The 12,373-nt window shown below is 33.4% G+C and overlaps 2 protein-coding genes across 35 annotated transcripts in view; one reads left to right on the forward strand and one right to left on the reverse strand.

Moving 5' to 3' along the window:
* Positions 1–12,373, reverse strand: part of LOC127732661 (acanthoscurrin-2-like) — a 72,073-nt gene that overhangs the window by 38,197 nt on the left and 21,503 nt on the right. For 15 of the 34 annotated variants that reach the window (XM_052241787.1, XM_052241798.1, XM_052241783.1 and 12 more), the window contains exon 2: positions 11,480–11,841. The exons of 6 other annotated variants lie outside the window; for them this stretch is intronic. In XM_052241787.1, coding sequence (XP_052097747.1) covers positions 11,480–11,841 — 362 coding nt within the window. Of the gene's footprint in view, positions 1–10,995; positions 11,072–11,389; positions 11,842–12,373 lie in introns of those variants that run through there. 13 more of the 34 variants (XM_052241800.1, XM_052241801.1, XM_052241791.1 and 10 more) reach the window with 4 other exon arrangements.
* LOC127732667 (neuropeptide-like protein 31) lies at positions 735–3,398 on the forward strand. Its single transcript, XM_052241832.1, has 3 exons — positions 735–796; positions 2,417–2,822; positions 3,293–3,398. Exons 2-3 carry the CDS (start codon positions 2,426–2,428, stop codon positions 3,304–3,306), a joined length of 411 nt encoding a protein of 136 aa, XP_052097792.1. The 5' UTR covers positions 735–796; positions 2,417–2,425; the 3' UTR covers positions 3,307–3,398.

Below are 12,373 nucleotides of genomic sequence, written 5' to 3' on the forward strand. Positions count from 1 at the left end.
ACAAGTAAACACTCATTATATGTTCGAAGCTAGACCAAAGAAGTTCAAGAAAAAATAAAATAGAGCAATAAGCAATAAAGATTACCACTTTTGAAATGACCTTATACGGATATCAACATTCAATGCAAATTAACATAGTTGGGAAATAATTGAGACGGCCTAATCTAATAATTATTAAACAAAAACAGTAAAATCTTATTACCGCCTATCATTCCAGTAGATATAATAGGATTTGTGTTACCGATTAATATTCAAACTAAATGTTTTTGCTATCGTTTACAGCAGATGTTCGCTTCTGCAGGTCTCATTGCTATTGCAATACAATGAATTTTGCCATCGTTTCTATGATCTATTGACCTGTGTGACATTTTTCATCTGAATTACTGATAGCCAGTGTGCTGTAAAGCATAAAAAGTATTATTGTATAATTTGATCTTTTATTCTTCTGAAAGTTTGCGTGACAATGAGTTGACCGGTGTGCTCGAAAGCTTAAGTTGTTGAAATTTAAAGAATATGGGAAATTGTATCATGCTTAAGAATTTTGTGTATGAATGGAAATGAAAAATAAATTGTCAGTTAAAAGCAGTTAGATCCATCATAATTAATTATCCAATTATTGACAAAAAAGAATGTAATAGATAGATTAAAATCTTTGTGATTCAATCATGTAAGTAATAACAATACATGTAAACAGGATATTTTGATAGATGGCTTTTTTTAATGACCACTAAAATTTTAGGTATATATAGTGACTGTACCTCCACATTGGGTACCAGTGTTGTTGACCTGACATCAAGTAAGTACATGTATCATTAAGTTGACAAAGGCATTGTTCTTCACATTCTTTCGCTTTGGTGATTAGAATAGTTCGCTAGTTTTCTTTTCATGTGGTTAAAAAAAATAGATCGTCCTAGAAAGCATCAAATTAAAATATTTTATCATATCACAATAAATTTTGTTCCACCTTAACACACAGATGTTTCCGGTTAAAAAAATCACCTTTTTTGTCAAAATTATGGCAATCGTTAACGTTTGGAAATTATTTGTTCTCGCTTCGAAACAGGAAAAAAAGATCGGCGAGTGTCGCCTTTCTTCCTGTTTCTTAAGTTAATACAAATAAATTATGTATTTTCCTAAACTGTACAAATGTGTGTATATATACATTTTTAAGACATAATTACTCTAAATATCAGCACAACAATGTTAAATCTGAAAATTTGCGGAAGCAAATTTTTGTTCTTCCTTCGCCAGGATTCGAACTCATATATATATATTGTTATAATATTCTGTCAAAACATGTCCATGAACCACATCTATTGATCATGCATTGTCATCAATTGTGGAAGATTTACAGTTATGAATACCAAATTAAATTAGTTCGCTAGACAATTCCAGTAGACTATACGCCAGACGATAATTTGATAACATAGGTTGAATACTTTGAGTCTGCTTTCAGTAGCTTCAAAAATTCTTTCGCACGATATTATTTGGTATTGTTTTACAACTACCACTGTTTTTGTTGTTTTTTTTATATTTGAATTGATTTCCGTCGTACAATATAATTATGTACATTAAAAGTGGAAGAGTTAAGTGCGTTATAATCAGTTTAATCCGCAACATGTCCATTGCATCTAGCTCATCACAAATCATGAACCTCGTCATTGGTTGTTTTAGTTATATTTTAATGTTTCTGGAGTCGGTTTCAGAAAAAACTTACGACTAAGATTGATCGCAAGTCATGAACAATTCAGTATACTTACGATCAATCTTAGTTGTAAGTTTTTTTTTTGTGAAACCGACTCCTGGTCTTTTAGGAAATCATGTGTTGATGGTAAATCTTTGATAATCTCTGGTTGAATTATTAACAACTGTTCTAGACTCAAGCGATTTAAAACTTAGGATATTGTTGATTTATATCTGTTTTGGGGGAGGGGGAGGGGGTTCCATTGGGTTGCTGTCTCATTTGCATATAACCAAAATATCCTCTTATTCTCATATAAATTTGCATACATTTAAAAAGAAACAATTCCATGGTAGGTTACTTTTGCATTTGTCCTTTCATTCTGTCTAGCAACGGGTGTATTGATAAAAACAATACCAGCAGAGTATGCTTTTAGATTTGGAAAAAGTATGCCACATCATTTAACTAGGGCAAATGGGTAACTAACCAATATACACTTCTTCGCCTTTATGCAAGTTTTGTTGTACTAGTGCATTTTATAACATTCAATTGGATTTTAAAATCATAGTAATTTTGTTGAAAATCAATTACGGTTGGTATAACATATGTTAATCAGAATTACATTGCACGTAGAAAATGTGTTAGGGTATATAAAGGGGGTTGAAAATCTTTCTGTTTCTTTTAAGCACACCATTTTTAAGTCATTATACATTTTACTTCATTTATAATTTTCAGAATTCCAATATGTTGAAACTTATCCTGTTGAGTGTATGTATCGCAATGGCCTGCGCTTTCTATGACAAAGGTTATAATGGATATGGACCAGGATTTGGGGGTCACGGAGGTTACAGTAAGATTATTTATGATGGATATGACGGATATGGCAAAGGATATGGATATGGAGGAGTGATAAATGATGGATACGGAAAAGGTTATGGTGGTCACGGCGGATATGGTGGTTACGGTGGATATAGGGGTTACGGTGGATACGGAAAACAATATGGTGGATACGGATATGGAGGATATGGTGGTCATGGTGGATACGGAAAAGGATATGGATACGGTGGATACGATGGAGGATATGGATATGGAAACAGTATCGGATACGGAAGCGGATTTGTGTCAGGAAAAGGGAAAATAGGTAAAATAAACTGTTAAGATTTCTAATTGAAAAATGTCATATTATGATGATTATATCTATCTATAATTTACTCTCTTACTGGTGAGTCTTTTGTAGACGAAACGCGCGTCTGGCGTACAAAATTTTAATTCTGGGATCTATGACGAGTTTATTTACTCTTAACTTTATACACCATCATTATAAGGCACCTTTGTTCTAAAAACTTTATCGTATACAAATATCATGATTGATGAAATACACCCACCCCCTTTCACTTTGTTAGAGATGTGTACAATTGTCTTGTGTATTTTATAATTTCTTTTTTGTACAACACCCCTAACATGTCATACATGTATAAACATTACACATTCAAATTACGTTTTTAAGATTCAAATATTTATATGGTAAATGGATTGTGATCAGTTTTAGTTGGGAAATATTGTGCTTTTGTTATTTGTGGAAATGAAAAAAATGTATTCTTTGCATTGCAGGAGGTGGCTACTGAGACATGAGATTTAAGTCCGGAGTTGTTTGCTGAAAAAAAAACAACATTAAGAGACTCTAAAAATCTTTTTTAACAATAAAAGTATATACTGATTTTTGTCAATCTTATTAATTATAATATACACAAATTGGAAAGGTTGAAGATTCACATCTTGAACTTAAAACAATATTTAAAATATGATATTGATATTCAAGTACATTACTGTAAACAATAAATTACTTTTAGACTTATTTCGTAATGTTGAGTGTCGCCATATATCTCAGCTTAAAGTCTAAAATCAAATAAGATGACGAAAATGGAGTATACTAATACTAATATGTCAATTAGGCAGTAACCCTAAGAGACAAAAACAAAATTACTCATTGTGATCAACAAATGTTCTTCAACACCAAAACGCACCGTACACCTCTGTGTTTTCTGGAGTGTGGGAGGTTAACGTTGTGGTATCGATCAAAGGCCGGGTCAAACCAAAGATTTGAAAATTTGTATTTGCTGCTTCTCTGCTAAGCACACAGCATATTTAGGAGTAAGAACAAAGACTGGTCGACTTGGAATCAGAATAATGTGTCCAGGTAGGATGACATGCCTTCCTGCGGCATCTTACCTTGTGAGCTAACACGTTATAAATACGACAAAGCATGGTCTACTATAGCTACAACGCGGAATAATATTCATATATCGCTGTAACTTGTTTCCGCCTGATATGCATGTAAAAGTTGCCACTGGTTGTAAAACACCAATCTATCATCACTAACAGCAAAGAAATATCGATATACTAAGTAAAGCTCTAAATTACACACATTAGAAAAGTTGTAATTAATTTATCAGAGGCTATAAAAAGCAGAGATCAACACGAAATTCCCTGTGATATATTTTCTTTTTATTTATTTATAACTTAATACTTGGAGCTATTTATAGCTTGACATTTTTCATAGACTCCGGTAATAACAAAAGACTGTAGGTTTAGCTCTAGATGTCTTTTGTTATTTGAGTCGTTAGGTTGCTGTATCAGTTGTGTGTACGGCTTTCGACGATAGAGAAGAGACCACTACCCCAAAATGATTTGCATATCTAAAAGTGTTAGTTTGGGTAACCGCCAATGTTGTATCATTCCAATCTGAAAATGAAAAATCAAAATCGGCTGACTATAATCTCTATATACTAGTCAACAAAAGAAACGACAAGTCTGAACTATATGATTCAGTTCGAAAGTGAGACAATACCAAGATATTGAAGATAAGGATTACATTTAATTTGCAGGAAAAGATGATAAAAGTTGATGACACCCAGTTTTTAAGATAAGAAATCAGTTTTAATCTATCGGTTTTTTTTTAAATTATGGATAAAATTACGAATGAATGAGATTTGCGTTTTTTCCTTAAATCAATAATTTGATGAGAAAACAGCACTCTGTAAATACTACATCAAGTGGGAATTTAGCTTGGTACCATGTATACAATTTCATGTGACAGGGTAGGCAAGAAATTTATGACGAACACAACTATATTTTTACCTGTAAAAAATCCTCCATAATATATGCGTACATGTAGCAGACGACAAAACCACATATACAAGTAAAATAGACCAAAAACAGATAAATTGTGTACCCATATTACCGGCTATCACTCCAGGGGCGTGTTTTTTTTTTTGTTCTTCTGTAGTGAGCCAGAACAGGCCCATTTCTGTTTGTTTTTTTTTTGCATTAGGAAGATCTGCTGTCTATCTTCTACATCTTCGTTTTAAAAAGGTAGACTAGACGATAGAGGCACATAACAAACATGGCGTCGTTTAGTCCAAATGACATTAATAAATTTATGAATGCAGATATAAAGAAAGTGAGCTGTGTGCTAAACGTGTTTATGGTATGGCAGCCTTAATGGGATATCATTGTAGGGACGATAAGCTTATTATATAAGAACTACACTAACAATAACAGTAAGGGGACGACTATTTGATATTCTTGGGAGGGGAGCGGTCAGGAAGTTTTTTGCGGATTTATTATTCATTTTAATCTGTCGCTAAGGCTACCTATTTTTTCATCTCTTACCAGACACCCATATTCATATTCAAAATCCTCCTGTCCCCCACCACACCCCACACCCAAAGAATAAATATAAAATGGTTTTCCCCTTGTTTAACACGGGTTTAAATTGATTGATTGCTGATTGCTTATTTTTAACGTCAAGTGACAAATATTTCATGCATGTTTAGGAAAACACGAGTTTGAAAATCAGGTATATCATATATAAATAAGGAGATGTGATTTGATTGCAAATGAAGCAACTATTCACCGGAGTTCAAATGAAGTGGATGTAAGCAATGATTATAAGCAACCGTGCGGCCTTCAACAATGACAAAAATCCACACCGTATAGTCGGCTTTAAAAGGCCCCGACATGAAAAATGTGAAACAATTCCAACGAAAAAACTAACGGTTTAATATATTTTACAAAACAATTTACAAAAGATCAAACATGAGTCGACAGACATGAACCAACGACAACCATTGAACAACAGGCTCATAAAGAATATAGCAAGGTAAACATGTTTGTAAGCGCTCAACCCTTCCCTTAATTGGGAGAGTAGTGTAAAAGAACAAACTGTAAAAATCAGTTCCAATAGGTTTAACTCTAGATGTCTTTTGTTATTTGCGTCGTTAGGTTGCTGTATCAGTTATGTGTACGGCTTTCGACGATAGAGAAGAGACCACTACCCCAAAATGATTTGCATATCTAAAAGTGTTAGTTTGTGTAACCGCCAATGTTGTATCATTCCAATCTGAAAATGAAAAAATCAAAATCGGCTGACTATAATCTCTATATACTAGTCAACAAAAGAAACGACAAGTCTGAACTATATGATTCAGTTCGAAAGTGAGACAATACCAAGATATTGAAGATAAGGATTACATTTAATTTGCAGGAAAAGATGATAAAAGTTGATGACACCCAGTTTTTAAGATAAGAAATCAGTTTTAATCTATCGGTTTTTTTTTTAAATTATGGATAAAATTACGAATGAATGAGATTTGCGTTTTTTCCTTAAATCAATAATTTGATGAGAAAAACAGCACTCTGTAAATATTACATCAAGTGGGAATTTAGCTTGGTACCATGTATACAATTTCATGTGACAGGGTAGGCAAGAAATTTATGACGAACACAACTATATTTTTACCTGTAAAAAATCCTCCATAATATATGCGTACATGTAGCAGACGACAAAACCACATATACAAGTAAAATAGACCAAAAACAGATAAATTGTGTACCCATATTACCGGCTATCACTCCAGGGGCGTGTTTTTTTTTTGTTCTTCTGTAGTGAGCCAGAACAGGCCCATTTTTGTTTGGTTTTTTTTTGCATTAGGAAGATCTGCTGTCTATCTTCTACATCTTCGTTTTAAATAGGTAGACTAGACGACAGAGGTACATAACAAACATGGCGTCGTTTAGTCCAAATGACATTAATAAATTTATGAATGCAGATATAAAGAAAGTGAGCTGTGTGCTAAACGTGTTTATGGTATGGCAGCCTTAGTGGGATATCATTGTAGGGACGATAAGCTTATTATATAAGAACTACACTAACAATAACAGTAAGGGGACGACTATTTGATATTCTTGGGAGGGGAGCGGTCAGGAAGTTTTTTGCGGATTTATTATTCATTTTAATCTGTCGCTAAGGCTACCTATTTTTTCATCTCTTACCAGACACCCATATTCATATTCAAAATCCTCCTGTCCCCCACCACACCCCACACCCAAAGAATAAATATAAAATGGTTTTCCCCTTGTTTAACACGAGTTTAAATTGATTGATTGCTGATTGCTTATTTTTAACGTCAAGTGACAAATATTTCATGCATGTTTAGGAAAACACGAGTTTGAAATTCAGGTATATCATATATAAATAAGGAGATGTGATTTGATTGCAAATGAAGCAACTATTCACCGGAGTTCAAATGAAGTGGATGTTAGCAATGATTATAAGCAACCGTGCGGCCTTCAACAATGACAAAAATCCACACCGTACAGTCGGCTTTAAAAGGCCCCGACATGAAAAATGTGAAACAATTCCAACGAAAAAACTAACGGTTTATTATATTTTACAAAACAATTTACAAAAAATCAAACATGAGTCGACAGACATGAACCAACGACAACCATTGAACAACAGGCTCATAAAGAATATAGCAAGGTAAACATGTTTGTAAGCGCTCAACCCGTCCCTTTACTGGGAGAGTAGTGTAAAAGAACAAACTGTAAAAATCAGTTCCAATTGGATTAAATCAAAAGATCGGTAGGAGACACAACAAAACAACTAACTAACAGTAAGATAAAAGACACAAAGCAACGAAATAAGAGTATTTACAGGCACTGAAAGCTTGTTCAAAGCCAATTACAACTAACAAATAAATCATGTTCTCCCAGACTAAAGTAATAATCAGTACACAACCAACGGATTTAGTTAAAAACAGTTTGAGAAACGCCATGACCTTATATACATATACAATTAAGGTTCTCGAAAATTGGTGGTCCGAAGATTTAGACCATCGAAATTTTGCAAGGACCGGCATAGTTTTGGTATTTTGCAATACATGTAGGAATAATAGTAAGAATCACTAGGGAAAAAAAGATTTTGATAACTCTGCGATATCTTTTATATACAAAAATAATCCAGTTTGGTTACTTTAAAAATGTTTAATAGACAAGATGTCCTTTTCGATCATATACCATACAAATCATTGACAAATTTTTGTACAGTTTAAGATTAGTCCTGAAAATCAAATAGTCGGGGCTTTTAGCTGGATTTGTTTAGCTTAATTAAGTTAGGAAAGCATAAAGAAAAAATGTCACGAACACAGCGATTTCATTCAACCAATTTTGTTTGTTTTTACACTTATTATATAATTACATCAATGCCAAAACAGAAAAGACTATTGCAGTCATGTATACCTAACGGACTGACGTAACTAAATTGTTTAATAAATCATCGCAAACTTCATTTATGTCATTCAACATAAAACAATTCTGCTGTATTCGACGGCAAATTGAATCGTGTTTTATTGCTTCTTCTAGAGAATATATATCCAGAAGAGGTCCAGATTCATTTTTTGAACTCTTCACCAGAAGACATTCTGGAGATATACAGAAAAGACCAATAAAACATGCCCAGCAGATACAATATGATTTGTGTCCATGATTTTCATTAAAATCAATTGTTTTCAATATCGTGTACAGTAGATTTTTGTCTGTAGTCCGATTGCCATTGAGACACAATGGAGTTTGCCCTCGTGTTCAGCAGATCTGTGTTACCTTTTGCATGCAGTACCGATATCCAGTTTGTTATGATATATACAAAAAGTCTTGTTTTTGTCTGTAAAATATGGTCCTTCCAGTTTTTAATATGAATTGAAAGTTCCAAGGACAAAGCGTTGATCGGTCTGCTCGGAAGCTTAGTTGTTGGAAATTTGTAGATTTCGGGGAATTGTATCATGCTTAAGAATTTTGTGTATGAATGGAAAGAGCTTTATATTATGTGTGTATCATTACATTTTCACTCAAATTTGTATATCAATACATAGCAAAGGGTTACAGCTTATACTAATGCATTTTTTTGTTTCGATAAATAATGAAAGTTTGCCCATATGCATTGGTTACTTCAAGTAAGATAGCTTTAAAGTTATTTGTTTGCCGTTTCAAAATAATTGTTAGTCAGTGTGGTTACCGAAATAAACAAACTATTGACTTTATACCGCATTGATTGAAGAATTACTTTTCTACTGTTCTCAACTGACCAGTTATTCTACTGCAAAAGTTTTTGAAGGTAATTTCTATGATAGCAGATAAAAACATTTGAAAATACTTGCAGAAACTACGGGCATTCTTTGATACGATAACATTAATTTGTTTTGTGTTTCTCGTACCTGTGTTTTCGTAGTCTATTATTAGTATACCTTACTATATCTGTTATGCAGTAGACCAATATAACATCTTTAGACAAAGTGGTCTGACTTAATTGATATAATACTTCTCATTCTACATTACAGCAAACTAATGCAACTCATTTAAACAAGGTACGTTTTTCCCCGCATAGCACTCTTAATTTTAGATCTGTTCTGCAACAAACCAATACACCTTCTTTAGAAAAGGGAATGGGCAACTTGTAAAAGGCTTTTTATCCTAGATATTCCCTACAGCAAACCAATATAACTCATTTCGATAATGGTATGAGGGTTAACAGATAAAGTACATCGCATCTAAGATCTGTATTGCAGGAAACCATAGTTGCTCCTTTAGATAAAGGTATGGGACAACTTGTATCAAAACATAGTTTAGAGTCGATATCGGGATTCATCAATCTAAAAAAATATTTGGAAGGGAAACCGACTAAACCATGACAAAACACGAAAGATGACAAAAAGACAATGATATGAGGGTGAACTCATAAAGTACTTCGAATTCAAGATCTGTATTGCAGCAAACCAGAGCTACTCCTTTGTACAATGGTATGGGACAACTTGTATCAAATTAAACATAATTTATACTTCCTGAGCACCCGAGATCACCCCCGGTTTTTGATGGAGTTCGTGTTGCTCAGTCTTTAGTTTTCTATTTTGTGTTTCGAGTACAGTTGTTTGTCTTTTGAGTTGTTTTTTTTGCCATGGCGTTGTCAGTTATTTTCAACTAATGAGTTTGAATGTCCCTTTCTCCTATCTTTTGGAGACAATATCGGGATTTATTACATTGGTTGCAATGAAATACCGAAATTTCGATAAATTCACATGTGAAATAAGTACGATAGTTTCACTTCTCTAATGTCATACAACAATGGGTGCTGTTAAGACATTGGCGATGGCGTTGCATAAAATCAGCTTGTGAATGCGTAGAAAAAAATAGTTCCTTGTTCCTTGTTTCTTAAACTTTACTTTATATCAATAACCCTATGGCCAATGTAATAAAAGAATAACTAATCGTAGAATTCAAACACGAAAAATATTCAGCTCGTGACAGAAAAACACTGATATTTAAAGTAGCGCATTCGTGAATAAATGTGTTGTTCGGTCACTCGTTGAACATTTTTCTATATTGAAATAATCGATTAGTTATTCTATAATTATAAAATCTATAATTACAAAAAGTGGCAGAAGATAACAAAGGGTCAATAAAAATTTATATGGAAGTGAAACCGACAAAACCATGACAAAACACGAAAAATGACTAAAAGACAAACAAGCAGTCTACGAAAACTGATGACTGAGAAAATACCGGGGATGATCTTCGGCGGGTAAGGGTAATCGGTTCCTGCTATGCATGTGGTATCCGTCGTGTTAAACAAAGTAAGTACACATTATGCAATAATTCTAATTCGGTGATGTCACAATCGAGTATGCTGCATGTATATTTCCATGATTTCATAAATATACAATATATGTACTTTGTCGGAAAATTTAACTAAACCATGACAAAACACGAAAAATGACAAATAGACAAACACCAGTCTACAAAACTCAACAGAGAAAACTTATGACTGAGCAACACGAACCTTTCAAAAAACTGGGGATGACCTCAGGTTGGTAAGTGTAAGCAGATCTACATTAGGTAAAGTTATAATTCGGTTACAAGTGTAACTTGAAAATTTGACTGCAGTTAATTTTTGTTTGAAAAAGACAAGAAAACTGATTAAGTACCGGTCCGGATGATTTATTTATTTTCATTGTTACTTTGGATTTGGTTCTGATTACTGGGTTCCTCAATATTGAGCTGAAATAGAAAATAATATGCGTTAAGATCTGTACGTAGTAAAAGCAGGTGCAAGTTAAATTGGTATTTTTTTTTCAATATTCATTTATATTTTACAATCCAAATGACCTGATTAAATTCCAACAATATGCTTTAAATGCCATTTTTAAAATTTCATTTTATTTTTATAGGCCCGTATAAATAAAATCAATATGGAATGTCTCTAATAAATTAATGGAAATCAATGTTCATTTGTTTTGTTTAAGGAAATTAAGCTTAGCCAAAAAATATACATACTACTTACTTATTGATATAAGTGTTCATGTAACACATACTAACCATATTTTCCTTTACCACCGAATCCTCTACCAAATCCACCACCAATACCCTGTCCTTTTCCAAATCCGATTTGTCCAATTCCATATCCACCTCCAATACCGTGTCCTAGTCCACCTCCAATACCGAATCCTTGTCCACCTCCAATACCGTATCCCTGTCCACCTCCGATACCGTATCCTTGTCCACCGAATCCTTGTCCACCTCCGATACCGTATCCTTTTCCAAATCCGATGTTTCCACTTCCATATCCACCATATCCTAAGTCAAGCCCGTGTCCCCCATATCCGAAATCTAGTCCGGATCCACTATGTCCATAACCACCATAGTTCTTTCCGTATCCACCGATTTGAATACCGGACCCATATCCGCCGCCATATCCACCTCCATATCCCATTCCGAAAGCCATTGAGGCACAGAGAGCAAGAGCGACGAATCTAAGCATGGTGATTGTTCTGAAAATATACATAAAAGAACTTTACTATGTGTTCTTCTGTGTTCCTTTTATTGTTCCAATGATTGATATTAAATTGAAGAAGGGGAAAGGGGAGATGTCTTTAGTTATATCTAAATGATATTTTTGTTGTTGTTGCTCTTTGTTTATTTTGATTATTATGTATTCTATTTTATTTCATATTCAGTTGTTTATTTAATTTTCCTGAACAGAATTCGGTATTAATGACAGGCCATTAGATATCTAATACTCTTTGTTTTATTTACTACTTTCTGACATTCGGGGCCATTTAAAAGTTGACATATTGAATATGAATTTGTCGTCAATTGACTGTAATGTTTCATTAACATTTACCCAACATCTATTTTTTTCATAGATTGTACATCGTTGCAAATTGAAAATAATATTTAAGACGTCAACAAAACTAACTACATGTATCTGATTAAGATACAGTCACTTAGTCTAATTTTAGCAAAGCGTTGACATGGAATCTTTATGTAAATTAGTTTGCAAGAAAGTCAATTCTGCTAAAT

Source organism: Mytilus californianus, unplaced genomic scaffold (genome assembly GCF_021869535.1).
Source record: "Mytilus californianus isolate M0D057914Y unplaced genomic scaffold, xbMytCali1.0.p SCAF_26, whole genome shotgun sequence".
Lineage (NCBI taxonomy): Eukaryota > Metazoa > Mollusca > Bivalvia > Mytilida > Mytilidae > Mytilus > Mytilus californianus.